General features: G+C 42.0%; 1 protein-coding gene across 2 annotated transcripts; it reads left to right on the top strand.

Moving 5' to 3' along the window:
- Nucleotides 1-1,683: 1,683 nt before the first annotated feature.
- On the top strand, nt 1,684-26,561 carry arrb1 (arrestin, beta 1). Of its 2 annotated transcripts, none has more exons than XM_030152393.1 (16): nt 1,684-1,914; nt 10,399-10,429; nt 12,287-12,347; nt 12,751-12,795; nt 12,901-13,097; nt 14,482-14,541; nt 15,279-15,346; nt 15,446-15,581; nt 16,645-16,729; nt 17,304-17,376; nt 17,504-17,641; nt 18,722-18,805; nt 20,025-20,048; nt 20,226-20,296; nt 22,945-22,993; nt 25,567-26,561. In XM_030152393.1, exons 1-16 carry the CDS (start codon nt 1,895-1,897, stop codon nt 25,676-25,678), a joined length of 1,254 nt encoding a protein of 417 aa, XP_030008253.1. In that variant the 5' UTR covers nt 1,684-1,894; the 3' UTR covers nt 25,679-26,561. The 2 variants fall into 2 exon arrangements, with proteins under 2 accessions (XP_030008253.1, XP_030008255.1); XM_030152395.1 differs by lacking the exon at nt 25,567-26,561 and adding an exon at nt 25,463-25,527.
- The last annotated feature ends 384 nt before the right edge of the window (nt 26,562-26,945 follow it).

A 26,945-nucleotide genomic window follows, 5' to 3' on the forward strand; every position in this document is an offset into this window, starting at 1 on the left:
ACGACAACGACGATAATGACAACAACAATAACCAACATACAGAATTATCTTTATAAAACAAGTATCTACAGTTTTGTTTTTAGGGGGCGCTACTGAGACACATCTACAAAGTGTCCAAATGTTCACTGGGTCCGATAGGAAGTTTCAGTTTTCAAGTGTTTATCTGCTCAAAATGTGGTTCAGAAGGTTTATGGGGTTTATGTCACAGGGTCCAGGTCCTGATTCAGACCTTACAGAGTCCAGGTCCAGGTTCAGACCACACAGGGTCTAGGTTCAGTCCAGGACCTGTTCCTGGTTTCCTGGAGGTGTTTTCTGAAACTGTCGAGGTTAAATCAGAGGTGATGATGAGGATCTGCCTGCGGACACGAGCTCATTAATGAACCAACAGGAAACAGCTGCGGCGGCGCAGACCTTCAGTGTCAGATCGTATGATGACTGTGAATAGGCCACGCCCACATGCAACACTCAGTGTGACACCTTATGACACTATACCAGTCATGTGCCGTTGTGTCCTTGGGCAAGACACTTCATCCTCCTTGCCTCCAGTGTCACTCACACTGGTGCATGAATGCGTATGAATGTTTGGTGGTGGGAGGGGCCGGGGCCGTAGGTGCGGAATGGAAGCCACGCCTCCGTCAGCCTGTGGATACAGATGTAGTTTAACTCCACCAGAGGGAGAATGTGAGAGAGAATGAATAATGGATCAATAACGTAAAGTGTTTTGGGTGCTTTGAAAAGTACTATAGAAATCTAATCCATTACTATTATTATTACCTCCGCCAAGGAGGTTCTGTTTTTGCCGGCGTTGGTTTGTCTGTCTGTCTGTCTGTCTGTGTACAAGATAACTCAAAAAGTTAGGGACGGATTTGGATGAAATTTTCAGGAAATGTCGATACTGGCACAAGGAACAAATGATTAAATTTTGGTGGTGACCTGGGGGGGACGACGACACTGATCTGCCTTGGCGGAGGTCTGCGCTCTCCGAGTGCTTTTCTAATTATTATTATTATTATTATTATTATGGTTACTCAGGTCATGTGACTAACCCTGACCCTGGCTTCATGTAGACCATGTGAACTTCTCTTCATCAGGAGGGATTGGACTTAGACTCCTGGATCTGATGATCCAGTAAACCCAGTAATTGGCTCAAACCGGTTCCATCTTTTACTCCATTTTCATTTTTAATGTAGATTCTGTCTCATCGCGTCTTTAATGTTTTCATTTTAGATTTTCTGTGTTTTTTTTTATCTTTCTTTAATCATTTAACCTCATTTCTAACAGATTTTTTGAGCATTAATTGAAAAACGATCCAAACATAATCGTTTGTCATAAAGATTTGTCTGTTTTCACAGTAAATATGAGTCCAGTTGAACCCGGTCCAGGCTGAGTTCTGACACAAAGGCCTTCTGGGAGATCTGATGCTGACGCTGATTCTGGATTTGTATCATATAAAGACTGACTGACGGTGATTAGTCTCCAACCGATGGATGTAATGATGCATAATGATGAAGAAGTGGTGATAGATGTGAGGAGGTCACAGCTGGGAGGGAGGTGGTAAATAAAAACTGTCCTCTGGGCGTTTTAACACATTTTACTGCTAATTAGAGTGAAGGCTGAGAGGGAGGAAGAGGAGGAGGAGGGGGGGGTGGAGGGGGTGGTGGAGTCACAGAGTCGGCTGTTCAGAGCTCAGATGGAGGTTTTTCCTCCCGCTGAGGAGAATCTGACGGCATGACGACGGCTTTCTGAGAGAGAGAGAGAGAGAGAGAGAGAGAGAGAGAGAGAGAGTGCATCCTGCCTCCAGTTTCCACGGTGACGGCATCCCTCCGTCCTCCTCCGCCTCCTCCTCCATCAGCTCCGTCCGTCCGGCTGCTGTGGGCTCATCGGCTCCATCAGGATGGGAGATAAAGGCACCAGGTAGGCTTTCTCTGTGCTTGTCTGTGTTCTGTAGCGTTCTCCTCGTGTTATGTAACGTTCTGTCAGAAGCTGCGGCTCCAGTCGTGTCCGTTCAGCGACGAGCTCCTTCTGCTCGTTCACATTTTCAATCAGCTGACGGCATAAAAACAGCCGAGCAGCAGCAGGAATGTGACGGTGACGTTCTTAACCCGGCGCTCCATCATGGCCGCCTGGTGGATGTGGGAACCTGCTGGAGCTGAAGCGGAACCAGGACATCCAGGTTCTGGTGGGCTCGGTCCACAGTTACACCGAAGGCTTTGGTCCGTCACCGCCTGGTGTCGACTCTGTGTAAAGACCTGACAAACGTCACCGAGACAAAAACATCTGCACTGAATTCAGGAAAAGGACTTTGACTTCAAACATGAACATTTCTGTGAAGCCCAGGTTTAACCCTTAAAGACCCAAACGACCAGAACCATCTACTGATGGAACGGTCTAGTACCTGTTGATTCACTAATCCTATCAATACGTGTCAATAATTGGTGTCAAATATAGTTCTTCATCTTTTCATGGTCATCAGATATGACCCATTTGGATGTTCAGAGGCTCTGTAGTTGTAGTTACCATGGAAACACCGTCATCTTCTACAACATTGATTCCCCAGTAAAACCCATGGAGTTGGATCAATGACAGTGGATGGACACACTGGGTTTGTGTTCAGTTAATGAATAAAATGAACCAAAATGAACAAAACATTTGCAAAATCCTAAATAACAAAAAAGGCAAAACAAAAACAAAAAAATTCAAAAATTAAATAAAAGGAATAAAAAAATCAACAAATTGAACTAAAACATAAAATAGTAACAAAAAGAAATAGAAAGGAACAAAATGAATATTTAATAACAAAATAAGACACTGGGTTTATGTTCAGTTCATGATAGATTTGACTGAAAAAGTCACTTTTTCTTCATTTCTCTGTTTCTGATGTTATAACCTTCAACTTTACTCTGAGCTTTAATCAACATCTACATGATCAGGAAATTAAATATACAGTCTACTCTCGTTAAACCGCCCGCCGTTATACCGCCATTTCCGCCTATCGCCATCCACCAGCCCAGTTCCATGCACAAACAACACTTATACCATTGATTTCTCGACTGTTATACCGCCAGCGTGATTGCCATCGAGTACACATAAATTTTAACAATGCACTGAAACAAACGCGCCAGACGCTGATCGTGACAAGCTATGAGTAGGTCTACGGAACGGCCACCGTTCATTTATCGCAGAACACTCAGTAGGTCAGGATGTCGGGAAGAGGACGTGGGATTAAGCCAAAGCCTCAAGATGATGGGGTGTCATTTCCCGACACGGTATAATAATGCTTAAAATGTTTCCCCACTTTAAATGATCCCTTACAACATAACAGAATCAAGATTTATTTGGAAACGCAATTAGAACGGGTTAACGGAGGCAGCATAGACATCATATAGTAAAGACATGCACATTATGGACGCAACCTGTTGCAACGCCATTTTCGCTATACCGCCAATTTGGCCGTGAACGGAAGTTGGCGGTATAACGAGAGTAGACTGTAGAAAAAAACATGGTTTATACTGAAAAAACCCACAAAGTACAGAGGATAATATTTATAATGATAAATCACTTCAGAATAGTTAAAAAGAGAGAATAAATCCTATGGGAACTGACACAAAAGTAGGTCTGGGTCTTTTGTGATTTTCAATCAAACAATCTAGTGCCTGTTTTATGAACAGCAGATTTTACTGCGTTATTGAAAACAGAAAACTATTAACACAGAGTAGGGAACACTTTTCTGCTCTCCAGATGGAAGCCGTGAAATTAAAACCAGAATTAATGTTGCATGCAAGGTTCTAATAGTTTTGGATTTTTCCTCCATAGTTTAGTTTTATTTAGTGTTGATTTTTTTTCTCTAATTCAGTTAGTTTTAATTCATTTTTAGAGCAGGTTTGCTAGTTTTTATTAGTTTTTGTTATTTTCTAAATGCTTAGTTTTAGTTTAGTTGTAGTTCAGTCGTCTCTTTTCTCTTCTTCTCTGTCGTCGTATTCACATAAATCCCAGACAGGACTCTGCTGCTTTCTCCCAACTTTAGTCTCCATGTTTCCAGGTAAAGTGGGGACCAGAAGACGACTGGAAACCACAAGTGAACACAAGTGACGGACTGTTAAATATCATATGGTGCTGCTAGCTAAAATTGCTAGAGCGAAATAAATCGATTTCATATCAATCCGACATTGACAAAGACGAAAATGAAGGGAATTTTATCCATAATTTTTATTCATTTTAGTTAGTTTTGTAAACACACAATACAGTTTCAGTTAGTTATTGTTTTTTTCTATTAATTATAGCTTTTATTTATTTCAGTTAACGAAAATGTTTTCACAATTCTATTTTTCGTCATTTCGTTAGTTTTTGTTAACGATAAAGCCTTGGTTGCATGTGACTCAAATGAATCTGTGGCCTTTAATCGGCAGAGTGGACCTGATGGGACCTGGGCCAGCGTCAGTCCACGTGTCCACCTCCGTCTTCAACACTAACATCGTACACACCAGGACGTTTATGCCGTAGAGCGTCATCGTGTGGTTAGGGTTAGGATGAACGGAGGTCACATGACTGTCATGCACTGTTTGCCTCATATTGTGACGTTTGGATCCTAAAACTGATTAAACTTGAACAAACTCCAGAACCAACACAGAGTTTTATTAAAATCCATTCTTTGGACGAAGGTTTCATGTGGATGGATTTTACAGATACCAGATCCGTGTAGATATGGCGTCAGTAGATCACAGAACCATACGACGGTCTCATATTCTGGAGCTGAACTGGTTCCTTCATGATTCAGAAGCACATCGTCTGAAAAACAAACACTAAGTTGTTCCTCTGATTAAAAGCCAAAAACACAATGAGTGAATTCAAAGGTTTTTACATCGAAACAGAGAAAGTCCATCCACTGTTAATGATCCAACTCCATGGGTTTTACTGGTCAATTAATGTTGTAGAAGATGACAGTGTGTCCATGGTAACTACGGAGCCTCTGAACGTCCAAATATGGTCATATCTGATGACCATGAAAAGATGAAGAACTGTATTTGACACCAATTATTGACATGGATTGAAAGGATTAGAGGATCAACAGGAAACAGACAGTTTAGATCAGTAGATGGTTTGGTTTTGCTTATGTTCAGATCTTCGTTCAGATCTTCGTTCAGATCTCACTGGTGGATTCAGGATGATCAGGGTCATTCCAGTGTTTCCCAGAGTCCATGGTTTTCTCCATCAAAGTTAAAATAATCCTGTTCATGATGATCGTCATGTGAACGAACACAAAGAATCCAAATGATGAAAAAACTGAAGACGTAAACCATGAAGACTAACATGAAGCAGCACCTCCGTCTGTCATCGTATGACAAACACAGTGGAACCACCACAGATCTGTAATGAAGGAACGCCTGCAGATGTGTTCATGAATCCACTGATTCCACCGCTGACGACCAGCGTCCACAGGAGGAGTTCAATGAGCAGGAAAACACATGAACTCAACTTTAACAGGATATTTGTACCATTAAAAGATCCAACACAAATGGACAAGAACACAAACATCTCAAAGGAACCTGAATGGGACTGGTGAGTCCAGATGGGACCAGGTTCAGGATCACTGAGGCCCTGTTACACTGGAGTCAGCCTTATGTTCCCCAGGACCAAGGGTTTGGGTTTGGGCTTAAGGTCGGTACCAGGGACCTCAGATCACCTCACAGTGTTAGGACCAAAACCAACCAACCAACCGGATTTTATTTGCCACATCATAACAAACGTTGTCTTGTGACTCTTTCCATTCAGATCTGGTCTAACCCAGACTCTTAGTCCACTTCACAAACACCAACAGAATCCTCCAGGACCAAACACTTGGCACCAGTGGAGACTCGTTGATTGCCGATGGTGTCTGTCCTGGTCTGGCTTCTGAGTCATGGGAGAGGCCTGGTCTTCAGAGGTTCTGAAAAATGGTTTGTCAGCTGAGGAGATGTGGATTCTTTGAGGACCTCCAGAACCCAAGGGCATCGCTGAGGTAGGAAGGTGATGAGAGTTACAGAAGAACCTCCACAGAAGTGAAGCTCTGAGGTGCATCAGAAGAACAAAGCAGGTGATGTTCTCTGGTGACTGAAGGGTTTGTGGGTTTCACTGGTCGACATGTGTTTGTGTTCGTGGAGAAGCTCCACCATGGGTTCCACAGGAGGAGCTCCAGAGGTCAGGGGTCTTAGTTGAGGGGGATGTTGATCGTTATGGGATCCTGGAGCAGTTTGTGGTTCTGCAGCTGGAACGTAGATCACCTCCAAATCTGAGGCCTTGCTTCTGTTCTGGAGACCACGTGGTCCTTCAGGTGGACGGAGATATCCCAGGTGGAGGACTTGAGTCTGTCCAGGTCCAAATGCAATTAAACATCAAAGTGATATTTAAACATGAGCAACCAGCAGCAGAACCATGTTCAAGACCAACAGATCAGAGACCATGGGTCAACCATGAAGAACCCACACAAGAACGTGATGACGAACCCACTCAAGAACATGATGAGGAACCCACTCAAGAACATGATGAGAAACCCACTCAAGAACATGATGAGGAACCGACACAAGAACATGATGAGGAACCCACTCAAGAACATGATGAGGAACCCACTCAAGAATATGGGAACCCAGACAAGAACATGAAGGGGAACCCAGACAAGAACATGAAGAGGAACCCACTCAAGAACATGAAGAGGAACCCAGACAAGAACATGAAGAGGAACCCACTCAAGAACATGAAGAGGAACCCAGACAAGAACATGAAGAGGAACCCACACAAGAACGTGATGACGAACCCACACAAAAACATGAAGAGGAACCCACTCAAGAACGTGAAGAGGAACTGTCGAAGTCGTCCTTCATGTGTCAGTAAAACCTTCATTTAGTGTAGAATCGTTTACTTATTAACGTTTCAGTTGAATAAAAACAGAAACAGTCAGAACCCCGGACTGGGTGGTTTTCACTGCAGATGTTGTACCTGGTTCTGTCTGGTTCTGCAGAATCCAGTCCAGATCCTGGTCCAGATCCCGGTCCAGATCCTGGTCCAGAACCTTCCTGTGTCACTGCTAAAGCAGCTTGTGTTTGCAGTGAGGACCTTCTCTGATGTTCTACTAGTGTGGACGGTTTAGATCCAGTTAAGGACCTGGTACTGGGCCTGGTTCAGACCCGGTCCAGGATGTGGTCCAGGACCTGGTTTAGACCCTGTCCAGGACCTTCCTGTGTGTCGCTGCTGCTGCAGGTTGTGTGTTGGTAGCGAGGATCGTCAGTAGAATATTAATGAGTGAATGTGATCAGTGCAACATACAGAGCAGCAGCTGCAAAGCAAACAAATAAACAAACCACAGCAAACAAATAAACAAACCACAGAAAAATATAAACAAACCACAGCAAACAAACAAACCACAGAAAAATATAAACAAACCACAGCAAACAAATAAACAAACCACAGAAAAATATAAACAAACCACAGCAAACAAATAAACAAACCACAGCAAACAAATAAACAAACCACAGAAAACAAATAAACAAACCAGAGGAAACATATAAACAAACCACAGGAAACATATAAAGAAACCACAGAAAACAAATAAACAAGAAACAGGAAACAAATAAAGAAACCACAGAAAACAAATAAACAAACCATAGGAAACAAATAAACAAACCACAGAAAAGAAATAAACAAACCACAGCAAACAAATAAACCACAGAAAACAAATAAAAACAACCACAGAAAACAAATAAACAAACCACAGGAAAAAATAAACAAACCACAGCAAACAAGTAAAAAACAAAAACAAAACAAAACAGGAAACAAACAAACAAACAAACAAAACAGGAAACATAAAAACAAACCACAGAAAACAAATAAACAAACCACAGCAAACACATAAACAAACCAAAGAAAACAAATAAACAAGAAACAGGAAACAAATAAACTAACCACAGAAAACAAAAAAACAAACCATAGGAAAAATAAACAAACCACAGGAAACAAATTTTTAAAAAAAACACAGGAAACATAAAAACAAGCCACAGGAAACAAATGAACAAACCACAATTGTTGCCAGATGTTGTCATCATTGTGTAGCTGTTGTTGTGTTGCCTTCATTGTGTTGCTGTTGTTGCATTGTCATCATTGTGTTGTTGTTGTTGTTGTGTTGTCATCATTGTGTTGCCGTCGCTGTGTTGTCCTCATTGTGTTGCTGTTGTTGTGTTGTCTTCATTGTGTTGCCGTCATTGTGTTGCCTTCATTGTGTTGCTGTTGTTGTGTTTTCCTCATTGTGTTGCCGTCGTTGTGTTGTCTTCATTGTGTTGCTGTTGCTGTGTTGTCATCATTGTGTTGCCGTTGTTGCCTTTCCAGTGGCCTCAGTACCAGGGGAGTCTTCTGTCAACTCGGACACTGAGCTGATCCAACAGTCTCGTATCGATCCGCTGGAGTTTCCCTCCAACACATCGATCGCACTGAAAAACAAACACATGTCAACCTGCAGCTGCTGTTTACAAACAAATAATCTGATTTATTAGATGTTTGTTGTTGTTTGTTGACATGTGAGATGACAAAAACACAAATACGTTGGATTAAAGACTGAGGTAAAATAGATACACAGTGGACTGTCCTGGTTCTGGTTCTAGTGGTGGATGTGGACTGTCCCGGTTCTGGTTCTAGTGGTGGATGTGGACTGTCCCGGTTCTGGTTCTAGTGGTGGATGTGGACTGTCCTGGTTCTGGTTCTGGTGGTGGATGTGGACTGTCCTGGTTCTGGTTCTAGTGGTGGATGTAAACTGTCCTGGTTCTGGTGGTGGATGTGGACTGTCCTGGTTCTGGTTCTAGTGGTGGATGTGGACTGTCCTGGTTCTGGTGGTGGATGTGGACTGTCCTGGTTCTGGTTCTGGTGGTGGATGTGGACTGTCCTGGTTCTGGTGGTGGATGTGGACTGTCCTGGTCCTGGTTCTGGTGGTGGATGTGGACTGTCCTGGTTCTGGTTCTGGTGGTGGATGTGGACTGTCCTGGTTCTGGTGGTGGATGTGGACTGTCCTGGTTCTGGTGGTGGATGTGGACTGTTCTGGTTCTGGTGGTGGATGTGGACTGTCCTGGTTCTGGTGGTGGATGTGGACTGTCCTGGTTCTGGTTCTAGTGGTGGATGTAAACTGTCCTGGTTCTGGTGGTGGATGTGGACTGTCCCGGTTCTGGTTCTGGTGGTGGATGTGGACTGTCCTGGTTCTGGTTCTAGTGGTGGATGTAAACTGTCCTGGTTCTGGTGGTGGATGTGGACTGTCCTGGTTCTGGTTCTGGTGGTGGATGTGGACTGTCCTGGTTCTGGTGGTGGATGTGGACTGTCCTGGTTCTGGTTCTAGTGGTGGATGTGGACTGTCCTGGTTCTGGTTCTGGTGGTGGGTGTGGTCTCTGCTGCTCCCTGTTCAGTTTTAATTGGACTAATTGCCGTCGGAGGTTGGATGAGCTCCCAGGGGGCGGGGCTTTTCCGGTAAGGCGTCGAGCTGATGCAGCTGAGTGAGGACGGTCCGATCAGGAGGAAACAACAGATAATGGACGCACAACAGCTGATTTATGACAACAGACACACAACAGAGGACAAACAACACAGGACACAGATGGTCCAGGTCCTCCAGGTCCAGGTCCAGGTCCATCAGGTCCAGGTCCAGCTCACAGACCTGATCCTCTTAAACACATGTTGTTCTGTCATTATTTTAGGAAAGTGTTTAATGACGAATAGAGTAAAAACCTCCAGAATCTGTGTATCATTCATTCTTTTCATATTCAACTGAGAATCCACAATCAGAAAACAAAAAAATGACTCATTATTTCATTATTTATGTACAAACCTAAAATAAAAAACCCAGTTGTTTTTCATTCTTTCGGTTGTACGCACAAATTAAAAATTGGAAATAATCAAATGGACCAAATGTGGGGTTTCATGTTGACATTTTTCAGATCTGATTTGGTTTGACCCGTTAGTTCCTGACTTCTTCATGTGTTCGTTTTAGTGTCTTCCTGTTAGATTGTCTCCATGGACCCACTGTATTAGACTGAACAACAACACCTGGAAGATCCTTTCCAGTTTTTCAGTTGTCATGTCGTCCTCCTTCACAGTAACGCGTTTGCTGCCTCTGAATAACACCAAATTCTCCATTATTGCAGAATGCATTAGACAGAATACTAGCAAACCCACCACTGTCCACAACAACACACCAACAAGTCAGGAACTACTGAAAATGGATCAAGGACTGAGGCAGTTCTCAAACATTTCATTACATCATTGGTTTTATCACAGTTAAAAATGGACCAAATGATTATGTTATTGGCAGGTTTCATGTCATTAGTCGAGATATTGTAATTAAAAAAGAAAAAAAAAGAAACATGTAATAATGCTGTATTTGTGTCTTTTCAGGGTGTTTAAGAAGGCCAGTCCCAACGGAAAGGTGAGTGTGAACAGCACCAACACACCTCCGTCTGCATGTGTCGGCCAATCAGGTTTTACCACGCACATCTGGAGAACATCTGTATGGCATCAGATTCTGTCAAACTGCTCATGTTTTGTGTTCATAGTTTAGTTTAATAAGTGGAATTATGGTCAGATCCAAAATGTTAACCCTTTAACACCAAACGTATCATATTTGATCCATGAGTTTTGAAGCCCTTTACATGATCAGTGTGATATTTTTTTTTTGTTGAAAAACCTGATGTATACAATTAGATACATGTAATACACAGATAATCCACCAGGGGGAGGAGTTCATTCACCAGAGGCCTTTCCAGTGACACTACAAGACTGTCATTAATGAGGACGGAGGAAGAACTGGGACTATTTAGGAAAGGAATTAACAATTTGTTCAACATGTTTGTGTTGTATTATGTTTTTGTTTGTTCAAAAATAATAATATTTGAGCATTGAGACCTGATGGATCAAATATGATACAACGTTGAAAATATACATAGAAATTGATATTTGAAAAAAAAAATTTTTCGGTTGTTCAGAAGGACCAATAAAGGCTCCAGTTTCAAAGAAGTGGAATTTTCTGTCAGTGATTTAATGGTTCAGGCTTTAAAGGGTTAAAGGTCTAAAAACTACTGTTACATGTAAAGTTTATATGTACGACTTACACATGGTTTACAGGTCAAATAATTTGGCGCACTGCCTAATGCTGCCTTCGCATGCTATAGGAATTATGATAAATACTAGTTTCAAAATGGAACACCCCCTCAGGTCGTATTTTCCACTGGAGAACTGGGAAAAAATATTGATCCATGAGATAAAAATGGACTTTGACCTTTTCAACATGACAGAGAGCAACGAGGGATTCATGTCCAATAATAAACGAAGCTGTTCTTAACGTTCTGCTGCCGTTAGCGGAGGATTTGACACATTTATAAAATACACAAATTACCCCAAAAAATAGGACCAAGACTACTGTAGTCCAACGGCATATTTAAGGACATTAATAAACATTCATTTGACCTCTCAAGGTCACTCAAGGTCAAAGGTCATATGACCTATCTATTACCAATAGTTATTATATCAACATCTCCAACTCTTTTCAAGTTATATCACTTTGAAATGTGTCCCGTTATAAACCAGTGGGGATTTTTTAAATACAAAGAATCATAAAAAATTAAAAAATCAATATTTCTCAACTGTTTGAACAAACTTGGTCGACCTTACCCCAAAGATGTTCCACAACAAATATCAAGTCATTCTGATTGACCGTTTTGGAGAAGAAGATTCTGGAAAAACTATTTATGTACGGATGACAGATGGACGAACAATGGACGGACGATGGACAGACGGACAACTACTGTTACCAATAATCCATTGGACCTTCAGGTCCTTGAACTAAATAAAAAGTGCTGTATCAGATGAATGAACTCCCCAGTATCAGGTCCATAAATTGTGTTTTTTCTTTTCACTATGAAAACAAAAGCACTTGAACACAACATGTTCACACTTGTGATTTTGAATTCACAACTGAAAAGGATCATCTTCCCGACAGCACCTGAAGGCAACATTAGTGGGTTCGCACTTACAGGTCTACGTAGGGTTAATTCTCCTGTCAGTGCCCTGGACCGTCAGTGGCAGCTAATGCTAATGCTAATGCATACATTTCCCTACAGAGATAACAAAGTGAGTTTGACCTTTAACCTTAAGTTAAAGGTCACCTGATATTTGAACCGTTTTACAGTGAACTTCAGATGTGAGGTCCAGATCAGGTGGTTCTTTTGTCAGTGGTTCTGATTGGCCACTGTGGACCGATGGTTCTGATTGGCTGTTCCCTCTGCAGCTCACGGTCTATTTGGGGAAGAGGGACTTCGTGGACCATGTGGACCTGGTGGAGCCGGTCGGTGAGTCCTGAACAGTCCACATCCGTCTGAAGGTGGCCCTAGGGTCAGACTCTAGCGCCACCTTGTGTCTGGAAATGTTATTAACAGGATGTGGTTTGGTCTCAGTCCAGTGATCTGATTGGTCCGTTTCAGGCTTTTATTGTGAAAGGTCGAACCAGAGGCTGGATCCGTAATCACAGACAGATTCATGGTTGATTGACAGGTCATCAATCAAACTGAACATTAATCAATCATTATTAAACAGACCCAGTGGAAACCTGAGACCACGTCCTCAGAGGCTGGTCATCCTCTCATCTGATTGGCTGTTGATGACACCTGACCACCTCTGTGTGTTTGTTGTGTAGTTCTGATACAGTGTGTGTTTGTTGTGTAGTTCTGATACAGTGTGTGTTTGTTTTGTCAGACGGCGTTGTCCTGATCGATCCTGAATACCTGAAGGAGAGGAAAGGTGAGACACCTGAACCTGCAGAGTTCAGGTCTAGACCAGGTCTAGACCTGGTCCAATCAGATAGACCCTTCATGTGTGTGTGTGTTTGTGTGTGTGTGTCTGCAGTGTTTGTGACGCTGACCTGTGCGTTCCGTTACGGTCGGGAGGACCTGGATGTCCTGGGTCTGACGTTCCGTAAAGACCTGTTCGTGGCCAACGTCCAGGCCTTTCCTCCTCTGCCTGAAGAGAAGAAGAGTCTGAGCCGTCTGCAGGAGCGGCTCATCAAGAAACTGGGAGAACACGCCCACCCCTTCACCTTCGACGTAAGCACACAATACACAACACACAAATACACAACACACAACTGGGAGAACACGCCCACCCCTTCACCTTCGACGTAAGCACACAATACACAACACACAAATACACAACACACAAATACACAACACACAAATACACAACACACAACTGGGAGAACACGCCCACCCCTTCACCTTTGACGTAAGCACACAATACACAACACACAATACACAACACACAAATACACAACACACAAATACACAACACACAAATACACAACACACAATTGGGAGAACACGCCCACCCCTTCACCTTCGACGTAAGCACACAATACACAACACACAAATACACAACACACAAATACACAACACACAACTGGGAGAACACGCCCACCCCTTCACCTTCGACGTAAGCACACAATACACAACACACAATACACAACACACAAATACACAACACTCAACTGGGAGAACACGCCCACCCCTTCACCTTCGACGTAAGCACACAATACACAACACACAATACACAACACACAATACACAACACACAAATACACAACACTCAACTGGGAGAACACGCCCACCCCTTCACCTTCAACGTAAGCACACAACGCCATGACACACTGATACACAACACACACAATATTACAGCATATACACAATATACACTATATACACAACACACACAATATACACAACATAAACAATATATACAACATACAATATACACAACATACACAATATATACAACATACAATATACACAACATACAACACACACTATTACACCATATACACAATATACACAACACACGATATACACTACTGTATATACACAACACACAACAAACACAATATACACAACACACACACAATATACACAACATACACAATATACACAACACACGATATACACAACATACACTATATACACAACACACACAACACTCGACACATGCAAATACACGACACACAACATACACAATATACACAACATACACTATATACACAACACACAACATACAAATACATAACATACAATATACACAATATACACAATATACACAACACACACAATATACATGATATACACAACACACAATATACACAACACACACAACACACACAATATACACAATATACACAACCACAACACACAATATGTGCAATACACATAACACAAACAATATACACAACACACAATATATAGGATATACACAATATACGCCATATACACATTATACACAATATGCACAATACACACATTATACACAATATACACAACATACAACATATATAATATACACACGCTGTCCCAGTCTCTGTCCCAGTCTCTGTCCCAGTCTCTGTCCCAGTCTCTGTTCTGGTCTCTGTTCTGGTCTCAGACGTGTCCTATCTGTGTTTTTCAGATCCCCCTGAACTTGCCGTGCTCCGTCACCCTGCAGCCAGGACCAGAGGACACTGGGAAGGTAAACCTGTCAGATGGATGTGGACTCAGGTGTGAACGTGGGCTCAGGTGTGAACGTGGACTCAGGTGTGATGGTGGACTCAGTTGAGGACATAGACTCAGGTGTGATTGTGGACTCAGGTGAGAACGTGGACTTGGGTGTGAACGTGGACTCAGGTGTGAACGTGGACTCAGGTGTGAACGTGGACTCAGGTGTGAACGTGGACTCAGGTGTGAACGTGGACTCTGGTGTGAACGTGGACTCAGGTGTGAACGTGGACTCAGTTGAGGACATGGACTCAGGTGTGATTGTGGACTCAGGTGAGAACGTGGACTTGGGTGTGAACGTGGACTCAGGTGTGATTGTGGACTCAGGTGAGAACGTGGACTTGGGTGTGAACGTGGACTCAGGTGTGAACGTGGACTCAGGTGTGAACGTGGACTCAGGTGTGAACGTGGACTCAGGTGTGAACGTGGACTCTGGTGTGAACGTGGACTCAGGTGTGAACGTGGACTCAGTTGAGGACATGGACTCAGGTGTGATTGTGGACTCAGGTGAGAACGTGGACTTGGGTGTGAACGTGGACTCAGGTGTGAACGTGGACTCAGGTGTGATTGTGGACTCAGGTGTGAACGTGGACTCAGGTGTGAACGTGGACTCTGGTGCGAACGTGGACTCAGGTGTGAACGTGCACTCTGGTGCGAACATGGACTCAGGTGTGATGGTGGACTCAGGTGTGATGGTGGACTCGTCCTCAGGCCTGCGGTGTGGACTTCGAGGTCAAAGCCTTTTGCGCGGAAAATGTAGAAGAAAAGATCCACAAAAGGTAAAAAGTGTCTGAACATTTGATGTTCATCGTCAAACATACAAGTGTTTGACTATGAATTATGGGTAACGGTGTGTTTGCGGGTGTTTCTTGTTCTAGGAACTCAGTGCGTCTGGTCATCAGGAAGGTCCAATATGCTCCAGAGAAACCGGGTCCTCAGCCCACCGCAGAGACCACCAGACAGTTCCTGATGTCGGACAAACCACTGCATCTGGAGGCGTCTCTGGACAAAGAGGTGATGCCTGAACGCACCACGAGGTTCAGGTTTTTAGTCCCATTCTGTTTAAACCCTGAGTAGATAAAGACCTTCAGAGGACGATGGTTGGAACGGGTCAGTCAGACGGGTTCCTGGTGGAGGTCTGGACCCGGTTCTACTGGTGGGGGGTTGACGGTACTTGAGGAGAACCCAGACCAGGTCAAACCTCATGGAGGTCTAGGCGTCTGAGACCTGGACCTAGATAATAAGAATGGACGGATGGAGAATGAAATATTCGACTCGGTTTCAGATTTTTCCACTTGTTTTTCAAATGAACGTTAGAAGGTTTTTTCATTTCCCAAACTCAGGACATCTGGTTTAATGTTCTTGAGGTTCTGGCGTCAACACCAAGTCTGTTTATACGACGATAAAAACGTGAGAACTGGAGTAATCAAATAATTGGAATAATCAGATCTGATGTGTTTACATGCACTTCAGAAATACGATAATCCAGAAACCCTGGTTTAGACGTTTCACTCCATTATCGGCTTTCTTTCAGAGTTCGCACGTACATAGTTACGATTGAATCAAATTTCCTGTTAGTGTCCTCAGCTCATGTTTGATTACATAACTTCTGTTTTCGACAACTTTATGCTTTATTTTTTTTGTAACGTGCAGATGCGGGAAAAAAATATCATATTAACCTGTGTACATGCAGGAAGACATCAGAGTATTGGGGAGAAATCTGATAAAAATTGATCAAATCTGATAAAATTGATCAGATTATAGTGTTTACATGATCATTAATAATCTGATAACTCCACATATCAGATACTGATCAGAGCATTTGTGTGGATGTAAACGGGGTCAGTGTCATCAGGGTCCGACTGCATCTGAAAATACATGAATGTTAACCTATAAATGAAGGGGTCTGAGACAGTGCCCTGAGGGATCCCATTCTCAGTTTAGCCAAACACAGACTTCTGATAATAACTGGAGGTTTAAGGTGGAAGTAAAAAGGTTCCTTGAGGTCTGGTTTTGTGGAGGTGATCCTGGTCCAGGTCTCCAGGACATGGACTTTAATGATCCTTGTGTCTTTTAGATTTATTACCACGGTGAACCCATCAGCGTCAACGTCCACGTCACCAACAACACCAACAAGACTGTGAAGAAGATGAAGATCTCAGGTTCTGCTCTGTGTGTGTGTGTGTGTGTGTGCGTGTTCGTGTATGTGTGTGTATGTGTGTTTGTGTAAGTGTATGCGTTAGTGTGTCTGTGTGTGTGTGTATTTGTGTGTGTGTCTGTGTGCGTGTATGTGTGTGTATTTATGTGTGTGTGTGTATGTGTGTGTATTTATGTGTGTGTATGTGTGTGTGCGCGTGTGTGTGTATGTATTTATGTGTGCATTTATGTGTGTGTGTGTATATGTGTGTGTATTTATGGGTGTGGGTGTGTGTGCGTATTTATGTGTGTGTGTGTGTGTGTATGTGTCCACTGCCTGTGTTGTGCTACTGAGGTGTGTGTGTTGTGTGTGTGTGTCCATTGCCTGTGTTGTGTTACTGAGGTGTGTGTTGTGTGTGTGTTCACTGCCTGTGTTGTGTTACTGAGGTGTGTGTTGTGTGTGTGTTCACTGCCTGTGTTGTGTTACTGAGGTGTGTGTTGTGTGTGTGTTCACTGCCTGTGTTGTGTTACTGAGGTGTGTGTTGTGTGTGTGTTCACTGCCTGTGTTGTGTTACTGAGGTGTGTGTTGTGTTTCCACAGTGCGACAGTACGCTGACATCTGCCTGTTCAACACGGCGCAGTACAAATGTCCGGTGGCTACAGAGGAGTCGGAGTGAGTCCTCTTTACGACAACACCCGAACACATCATTCCCCAACAGTTTCATATCAGTCTGAGGACAATGTGACGCGGTGGTCAGGTGGTGAACGTCCTGAACTGGATCTGTTTCCTCTGTTCTCAGTGACGTCGTGGCGCCCAGTTCCACCTTCTGCAAAGTTTTCACTCTCACTCCGTTTCTGGCGAACAACCGCGAAAAACGAGGCCTCGCTTTGGACGGAAAACTGAAACACGAAGACACCAACCTGGCATCCAGTACACTGTGAGTCCTTCAGGGCCTGTCAAGGTGTAGGACATTTCAGACTTATACCCCAAGCTGTGAGTCCTTCAGAGCTCATGTAGGTGTAGGATGTTTCAGACTCATACTGAACACTGTGAGTCATTCAGGGACCGTCGGGGTGTAAGATGTTCCAGACTTATATCCCATGCTGTGAGGTGTTCAGGGCCCGAGAGAGTGTAGGACGTTTCAGACTTATACCCCATGCTGTGAGGTGTTCAGGGCCCATCAGAGCGTAGGACGTTTCAGACTTATACCCCAATGCTGTGAGTCGTTCAGGGCCCATCAGAGCATAGGACGTTTCAGAGTTATACTCCAAGCTGTGATGTGTTCAGGGCCCATCAGAGCTTAGGAAAGTTCAGGCTTATACTGAACACTGTGAGTCCTTCAGGGTCTCTTAGAGCATAGGACATTTCAGACTTCTACCCCATGCTGTGAGTCCTTCAGAGCCTGGTAGAGCGTAGGACGTGTCAGACTTCTACCCCATGCTGTGACACCTTCAGGGCCCGGTAGAGCATAGGATGTTTCAGACTTCTACCCTATGCTGTGAGTCGTTCAGGGCCTGTTGAAGGGTAGGACATTTCAGACTTCTACCCCATGCTGTGAGTTCTTCAGGGCCTGGTAGAGCGTAGGATGTTTCAGACTTCTACCCCATGCTGTGAGTCCTTCAGGGCCTGGTAAAGCCTAGGATGTTTCAGACTTCTACCCCATGCTGTGACTCCTTCAGGGCCCGGTAGAACGTAGGATGTTTCAGACTTCTACCCCATGCTGTGAGCTGTTCAGGGCCTGTTAGAGCGCAGGACGTTTCAGACTTCTATCCCATGCTGTGAGTCGTTCAGGGCCCGGTAGAGCATAGGACGTTTCAGACTTACACCCCATGCTGTGACACCTTCAGGGCCCGGTAGAGCGTAGGACGTTTCAGACTTCTACCCCATGCTGTGAGTCGTTCAGGGCCCATCGGAGCGTAGGACGTTTCAGACTCATGCCACCTGTGGCTGTGGGGATGGTGTTTCCTGTGGTTTGGTCCAGTTTCAGGATCTGCTCGTTTTTCTGCTTCTGTCGCAGGTTGAGAGAAGGAGCCAATAAGGAGATCCTCGGCATCATCGTGTCGTACAAAGTCAAAGTGAAGCTGGTCGTGTCTCGAGGCGGGTCAGTCCTTTCTGTTTCTAATTCAATATGTCATCAGCTTTAATGACATGACATGGATGAGTTAATTATTCCTAAAGTTAAAAGTATTATATATTTTATTTATGTATTTGGTGTTTGTTTGTTGGTTAATTTGTAAATGTATTATTCCATGATTTATTACTTTGAGAATATCATACATACTTTATGTTGTGACTTCGTACATTATTTTGCAACTTCATACTTTGTTTTATGACTTCTTGCTTTATTTTATGATTTCATACATTAATTTATGACTTCGTATATTAATCTATGACTTCGTACTTTATTTTATGACTTTGTATATTATTTTGTAACTTCGTACATTATTTTCTGACTTCGTACATTATTTTGCAACTTCGTACATTATTTTGTAACTTCGTACATTATTTTGTAACTTCGTACATTATTTTCTGACTTCAAGGTTCATGGTTAAAGGTGACTTTATTTGTACCCGTGGGTAGATTTGTTTTGCAGCATGCTCTCGCTCACTGCCGGTCGCTGCGTGCGCAAGCGCCCAACTTCGTACATTATTTTGCAACTTTGTACTTTTGTTTATGACTTCGTACATTATTTTCTGACTTTGTACATTATTTTGCAACTTCGTACTTTATTTTATGACTTTGTATATTATTTTGTAACTCCGTACATTATTTTCTGACTTCGTACATTATTTTGCAACTTTGTACATTAATTTACGACTTCTTACATTATTTTGTAACTTCGTACATTATTTTGCAACTTTGTACATTAATTTACGACTTCTTACATTATTTTCTGACTTTGTACATTATTTTGTAACTTTGTACATTATTTTGTAACTTTGTACATCTACCAGTGGTTGGTGTTAATCTGATGTTCATTGAGTCTGAATGTCTTTGAAATCTCTAAACCAGTTTCTGTCATTTTCTGGTTTCTGTCTCTTTAAGAGGATCCTACTGTTCTCAGTTTGACGTTAATGTTTCTGTTCAACTCTTTACTGCTGAGAATTCATGAGCTGTTTTCTGCACAAATGCAGTAAAACTGAAAACCTACTGAGGTGTCTGAGCTCTAGAGTTAAATGTTAAACAGTAGATTTGTGACGGTATAATGGTTCCTCTGCTCTGACAGATCAATCTCATTAATTTTAGAACCGTCTCTAATGTAAACGGTCTGTGCGTCCGTTGAGTCCAAGCTAAAGTCGTGTCGTGTCCTTTTCTTTCAGACTCCTGGGGGATCTGGCATCCAGGTAAAAGCTTTCACCTTCTGTCTCTGTCATGGATGAAAACACTGATACTGACTCGTAAAGGTCACTGATTCACAGGTTTAATAAAGCAGCTGTGGATCTTACAAGCTGGAATAATAATGCTAATACTACTACTACTGCTACTACTACTAATCATAATAATAAGCGTGTGTTTTTCAGCGACGTCTCCGTTGAGCTGCCTTTCACATTAATGCATCCCAAGCCGTTAGAAGAATCCATCTACAGAGACGGTGAGTTTCATTATCTTTGATCAGTTTATCTGCTCGTTTTCTGCCTCCGCCGACGAATCAAATACAGCATCTGTGTCGTTTAATATCACGTTATGAGAGCGAAAAAGTACGCAGCTCCCACCACAACATGTATTTATAAAAGGAGTTGAAGGTTTTATGAAACGCAGATGAAAGCTCCTTATTTCAGTTTAACCCTTCGGTGTCCAGGTGAACACATTATACACACTTTACACTTCATGTTATAAAAGACCAGATTATTTTGCACAAAAATGAATAATGCAAATTAATCCTTTCATCCATGACGTCCATATTTGTGGACACATAGTTTAAAGGGCTCATATTTGTTTAAACCGACTTTTCTTAGTCTGTGGTTCATTTCTTTGTGTATTTGGACTCTAATAGTTCAGACAGTTTGAATTTGAACCCTTCAGGTGCATAAAACTAAATAGATTTTTTTTTTTTTAATGATTGTAGAGGTTTTTTGTAATAATCCCATTTAATTTTCCTCTTTCATACATTTCCTCAGTTTTTTAATTCTATTTTTAAGGTTTTATTTGATGGTTTCACTATATTTGCAGACAAATATTGCACAGAAACAAGTGACATTGGTTAATATTTTCTAGATTACAGGGTGGGGAAGCAAAATTTACAATGAACATTTAGTTGTTTTTTCTCAGCAGGCACTACGTCAATTGTTTTGAAACCAAACATATATTGATGTCATAATCATACCTAACACTATTATCCATACCTTTTCACAAACTTTTGCCCATATGAGTAATCAGGAAAGCAAACGTCAAAGAGTGTGTGATTTGCTGAATGCACTCGTCACACCAAAGGAGATTTCAAAAATAGTTGGAGTGTCCATAAAGACTGTTTAGAATGGAAAGAAGAGAATGACTATGAGCAAAACTATTACCAGAAAGTCTGGAAGATACTATGAAAGAAGAATGGGAGAAGTTGTCACCCCAATATTTGAGGAACACTTGCACAAGTTTCAGGAAGCGTGTGAAGGCAGTTATTGAGAAAGAAGGAGGACACATAGAATAAAAACATTTTCTATTATGGACATTTTCTTGTGGCAAATAAATTCTCATGACTTTCAATAAACTAGTTGGTCATACACTGTCTTTCAATCCCTGCCTCAAAATATTGTAAATTTTGCTTCCCCACCCTGTGTGTTTTTTATCAGACTTATTTAAAGGTTCATATTTGTCTAAACCCACTGTTCTTAGTCTGTGCTTCATTTCTTTGTGTATTTGGACCCTAATAGTTTAGACAGGTTGAATTTGAACCCCCCAGCTGCTGCAAAACTATCTTTAGATTCATCTGGACAAAAATCCAGTGGATTTCTACAACCTGTTTGAATCCCCCCCCCCTCATCAAACTGATACTGAACTGGAGTTTTGACTGAAAGAGAGTTTTGTTTGAATTCCTTCTTAATTAGTTCCGTCTATAACTCATTACAACATTTGCACATATCACTTTTGTTCATTTTTTTTCATTATTTTGCTGGATTTTCGTTCGGTTTTGTTCTTTTTTTTCATTATTTTGCTCGATTTTTGTTCTTTGTCTTTCTTATGAATTGCTTCTTAATAAGTTCTGTCTATAACTAGTTACAACATTTGCACATATTGGTTTTGTTCATTTTTTTCATTATTTTCCTCAATTTTTGTTCAGTTTTGTTCATTTTTTTCATGATTTTACGTTCATTTTCTTTCATTCGAATTCCTTTGTAATTAGTTGCGTCTCTAACTCGTTCCGTCTCCACATTTGCTCATATCAGATCCAGACTTCAGTCCAACATTTCTCCAGTTTTTCTCCATAATTGTTTGTCGTCATCAGCGGTTGTAGTCCAGACTGAAAATATGTCCAAACTTGGAGCCCATTACCTCAAATGTTCAGTTGTCGGTTGAACGGGACAGAGCAGCACAGCCAATAACCTGGAAGGGGCAGGGTCTCAAGTGTCTCCTGTGCATTTAAAGGGCCAGCGCTCCAAACCACCTTTCTGGTGTCATTCCTCAGAAATAGGGTTAAAGATGGACCTGTGGAGTTGAATGAATGAAGAATTCAGAGCCAAGCAGAGCATTTACAGTTTATGGAGAACACAGGGAAATGTGGGAAAAGGAAGAATTCAGACCCAAACATGGGTTTACTGTCCATGTTTGTAGACAAGAGTTTCACAGCTTTATAAAAAAAAAAAAAAAAAAGAAATCATGTTTATGAAAAGAGTCAATCTGATTCATTACTAAAACAGTTGGTCTGATTAAGCACAGTTCATTCCACTGACACATTAAAGTAGTCGATTTACTAACACTAATAAACCTATACTTTATTGTGGTTTTAGTTGGTTGTCAGTGGAGTTGTATCCTCTTGAATAAGTTCATTCATGTGTATTTTTTTACGTCTTTAGTGTCAGTGTAAATGCGGAAGGTAAAAACTGGAGTATTTTATTATTGTTTTTAAACAGAAAAGTATCATGTATTTAAGATGGTTAGATTTTTACTTCCTTCTTTGTCCTCTGTTGTATAATGGAAGGAATGGATGGAAGGTTTGAGCTGAATATGATGAATACCAGGTTTATTTTAGCGTCTGAAACATATTGAAAGTTACAGATTTGTTTGTAACCATGTCGTTTGTTTCTACAGCTCCAGATGAAACTCCCATCGATACAAACCTGATTGAGTTTGACACAAAGTAAGCACTAATACTCCATTACTTCACTACTTTTATTCTACGGTTAACACCAGTTAACACCAGGACTTTCTCCTCCTTTATTTTACAACAGCCTTTAGTTTGAAACTATCTTTTATTTGAGATCACTGTGCGTCAAAGTCAAGTTAGTTCACGTTCTACATTCAGACCAATTTGACCTGAAGTGGATCAGAACCAGTGAAATACAAACAGAATAACCCATAAATAATGACAAATACAAACTTTTTATTATGTTCAGAGTGGGAAAAAAAGTAAAATTACAAGATGAAAATGTTTACATCGACAAACTCTCCTTTAAAAAATGTGAATAACAACCTGCAAGTTATTAAGAAAATTAAGTGTAATTTTACCTCAGTTTATCATTTATACATGTTCATTCTAACGTACAGATACAGTGGATCTACAAATACACAGAATATTTAAGAACAGACAGAATATTGGTCCAGTTACACTGATTTATATTCAGACATTTCAGGTTGTTCATATTTGTTCAGATTATTTACTTTTTTTTTTTTTTTTGAAAAGACAGTTTGTAAAAGTAAACATTTTATTGTAATTTTACTTTTTTAACAAGAAAAATGTTTTATCTGTAAGTTATATTGTACAAGAGAAAATTACAAATATTGTTAAAATTACACTTGTTTTTCTGTAGAAATTCCAGATTCATGTCATTCACATGTTCTAATGGATAGTTTGTAGATTTTTTTTCACTCTGAACATCGAGAAAACTATAGAGTTGTCATTATTTCGAGGTTATTATTCTGATAAAGGCCGGTCCGGTCCCTGTACGACTGAAGCAGGAGCCTGGTTCACATACCAACAGTCAGTCAGACCTGTTCCAGCTGCATGTTGGACTTCTGCAGGGATGCCCTTTGGCACTGGTTCTGTTCATAATCTTTATGGACAGAATTTCTAGGCACAGTCAGGGGCCAGAGGGGGTCCAGTTTGGAACCAAAGGACGTCATCTCTGCGTTTTGCAGATGATGTTGTCCTGTTGGTCTCATTGAACCTGGACCTTCAGCGTGCACTGGGTCGGTTTGGAGTGGGATGAGGATCAGCACCTCCAGGAGGGAGGTCTAGACATCCACAATTAGACTGTTGGCTCTACGACCAGGCCCCGGAGAAGAGGAAGAAAATGGATGGATTATTATTCTATTATTTGACTGGTTCTGATCCACTTTTAGATCACGTTGGTCTAAACGTGGAACCTGAACTAAACTGACTTTGACCCCTTTGACTGTTAATCTCTTCTGCGTCATTTTTTCATCTCATGGGCTGGATCGAACCCTTTAGTGGACCAGTTTAGGCCCGTGGACCATATGTTTGACACCTCTGGTCTAAATGAATGAAAAGATTAATCCATCTGTGAACGTCACATGACACAAATACGACATAATGATTCAAAGTGAGGTTTGGTTGGACGGACATGTGCGTCCACACTGAGGACATGTCAGCGCCGTCTCCCTGCGTCCTCTCTTCTGATTGGCTCTGCTTTGTTTACGGCCTGGTCAATAAGTCCCCCAGCAGACAGACAGGGTTTTTCCTCTCGAGCCTCTGAAACATTAGCTGTGATGGACCGGTCTCCTGAGCCTGGGCCTTAATGCGTCTTAATGTGAGCGGCAGGAAATGGGCTGTAAACCGGAGACTCATCCTGTTTGGAAAATGACTCCTGCAACTCTGCATTTTACAGCTTATTATCTCACACTCATGCAGCCATAAAAGCACACAGACCTTCCTGTCTCAGACGATGAATATTAAAGCTGGGGGCTGTTTGGACTCTTAACCCAAGTGCATTGGATGAAAGAACAGGCTTATTATGGGCTGTCATTAGTGCACACTGTACGACCTGCAGTAACGAGGGTTTAATGATCACAACATCCAATTAAAGGAGATTCACACAAGTTCCAATGAACACAACAGAGAAATGAACCCACCCTAACAGTAACAGAACATGTCTGGATTAAAGGAGTGGTGTAACTGTCAACATGTACATGGAGATGAAAACTGAACTGAACCATGAAACAGTGACGATATCCACCATGATACGCTCTGAGATCTCCACAAATATTATCATGATGAATATTTGTCCTTATGGATGGATGGATGGATGGATGGATGGACGGATGGACAGATGGACAGACAGTTGATGGATGGATGATTGATGCATGGACAGACGGATGGACAGACGGACGGATGGACATTTCAGTCGATGCTTACATTTTGGTAAAACTGATCCACATTGAATTGGTTTAATACAGTTGATTTGAACTTCCTCCATGTTTTACGTCCAACCTTTGCATCATGAACCCAAACCTCCAGAGTCCAGGTTTTCCAGAACACCTGTACTTGTGACCTGGCTCATGGTCAGTTGCTGTTTTGTGGTTTCGTTTGGTGTCTGTTGTGGTTGTTTCTCATTTCCGTTGTGTAAATGTTGTCCTGATGTTTCTACAGTTGAAGTCAGAGCGTGTGTTCGGCCGCCGCCTCTCGACGCGCTGGACCGTGTTGCGATTGGTTGTTCGATCTTCTCATTTGAGCGTTTCCGTCTTTTCCATCAGCGACGACGACATCATCTTTGAGGACTTTGCTCGCCAGCGGCTGATCGGGGCGAAGGACGATAAGGACGAGGACGAGGAGCCGGGAGACTCGCCCAAACTGGACGACAGATAGAGTGGGCGGCGGCTCGGCTGTTCGTGGTGACGGAGGCGACGTCAGGTCAAACCGGTCTGGACACCCTCGAAACACTCGGTGGTGCCGTGTTCGTGTTGTCGTCCGTGTTCGTTCTCTCCCGCGTCCTGCCGGGTGTACAAAGCTAGAAACCTACAGCTAGTTGTGTTTTCAGACGGAGACGCTGTCCTGTCCTTCGCCGGCCGGCCGGAGCGTCCAAGGGGGCGGCGGCTCATAGCGGCGGCTGGTAGCATGCCTCTAATGTCACTTTGTTCTTCATGTTTCCATTGGGTCCAACAGCAGCCATGTTGTGTTGAGGTTAGTTTCTGTGTATCAGGGGTCTTCACAAACTAAACACTGCCAACATCCAGATGTTCGTCACAGCGGGACAAACGCCACCGGACATGAACAGGACAGACGGACGAATGGACCGTCAGAGTCGCCAACCGACGGCAGGAAGCAGCGGCCTTTTGCATGACATGCATCATCACGTTCAACGATTGGTTCATATCATAAACCAGACTTTGGCTCTGATGGAATAAGGTGAGATTCACACAGGAGTTAATCTGCTCCCAAACGTAAAGACCTTTATGTTTTTACCACTTAATGTTTTTCCATGATTCTGCTTCTAAATTCACCTAATTTTTAACTTGATGGACGTTGGTTCCGTGTAAGACCGAGGCATTCGGTCTTTGTTTCTGTCCAGGATTATTCCACGTCACATTTTAGGATCAGAATTTGGACTTTCTTCAGGAGTTGTTTGGTCTACTGTAAAGGACCCATTGAAATTGAAATTGTTGAAGTCAGGGTTCCTACACATTTGAAATTTCTAAATTCCACACTTTTTCCAGACCTTAATTTCCAGATGTCTTAATAAAAAAAATCCAACCAGCCAACCACACTGGAAAAAATCTAAATCTGACCAAGTCTATATTTCTCATTTCTAGTCCAAATATCTAATCACACTTAAAGTAAGACAGAATCACCTAAAGAATAACTTATTTTTACACAATAGATCTGGAAAATCTGATTTCAACAAATCTTACCAAGATAATTTTCACTTGTTCCATTGGCAGATTTTTTTGTTTTTGTTTGAAATAAGCAAAAAAAAACCTTGAATCAAACAAAAAAAAAAAAATCTGGCAATGGAACAAGTGAAAATTATCTTGGTAAGATTTGTTGAAATCAGATTTTCCAGATCTACAGTCTAAAAGTCAGTTCTTATATCTCACTGAAAAGTTCCTCTTTAGGTGATTCTGTCTTTATTTTA

This window comes from Sphaeramia orbicularis, chromosome 13 (genome assembly GCF_902148855.1).
Source record: "Sphaeramia orbicularis chromosome 13, fSphaOr1.1, whole genome shotgun sequence".
Lineage (NCBI taxonomy): Eukaryota > Metazoa > Chordata > Actinopteri > Kurtiformes > Apogonidae > Sphaeramia > Sphaeramia orbicularis.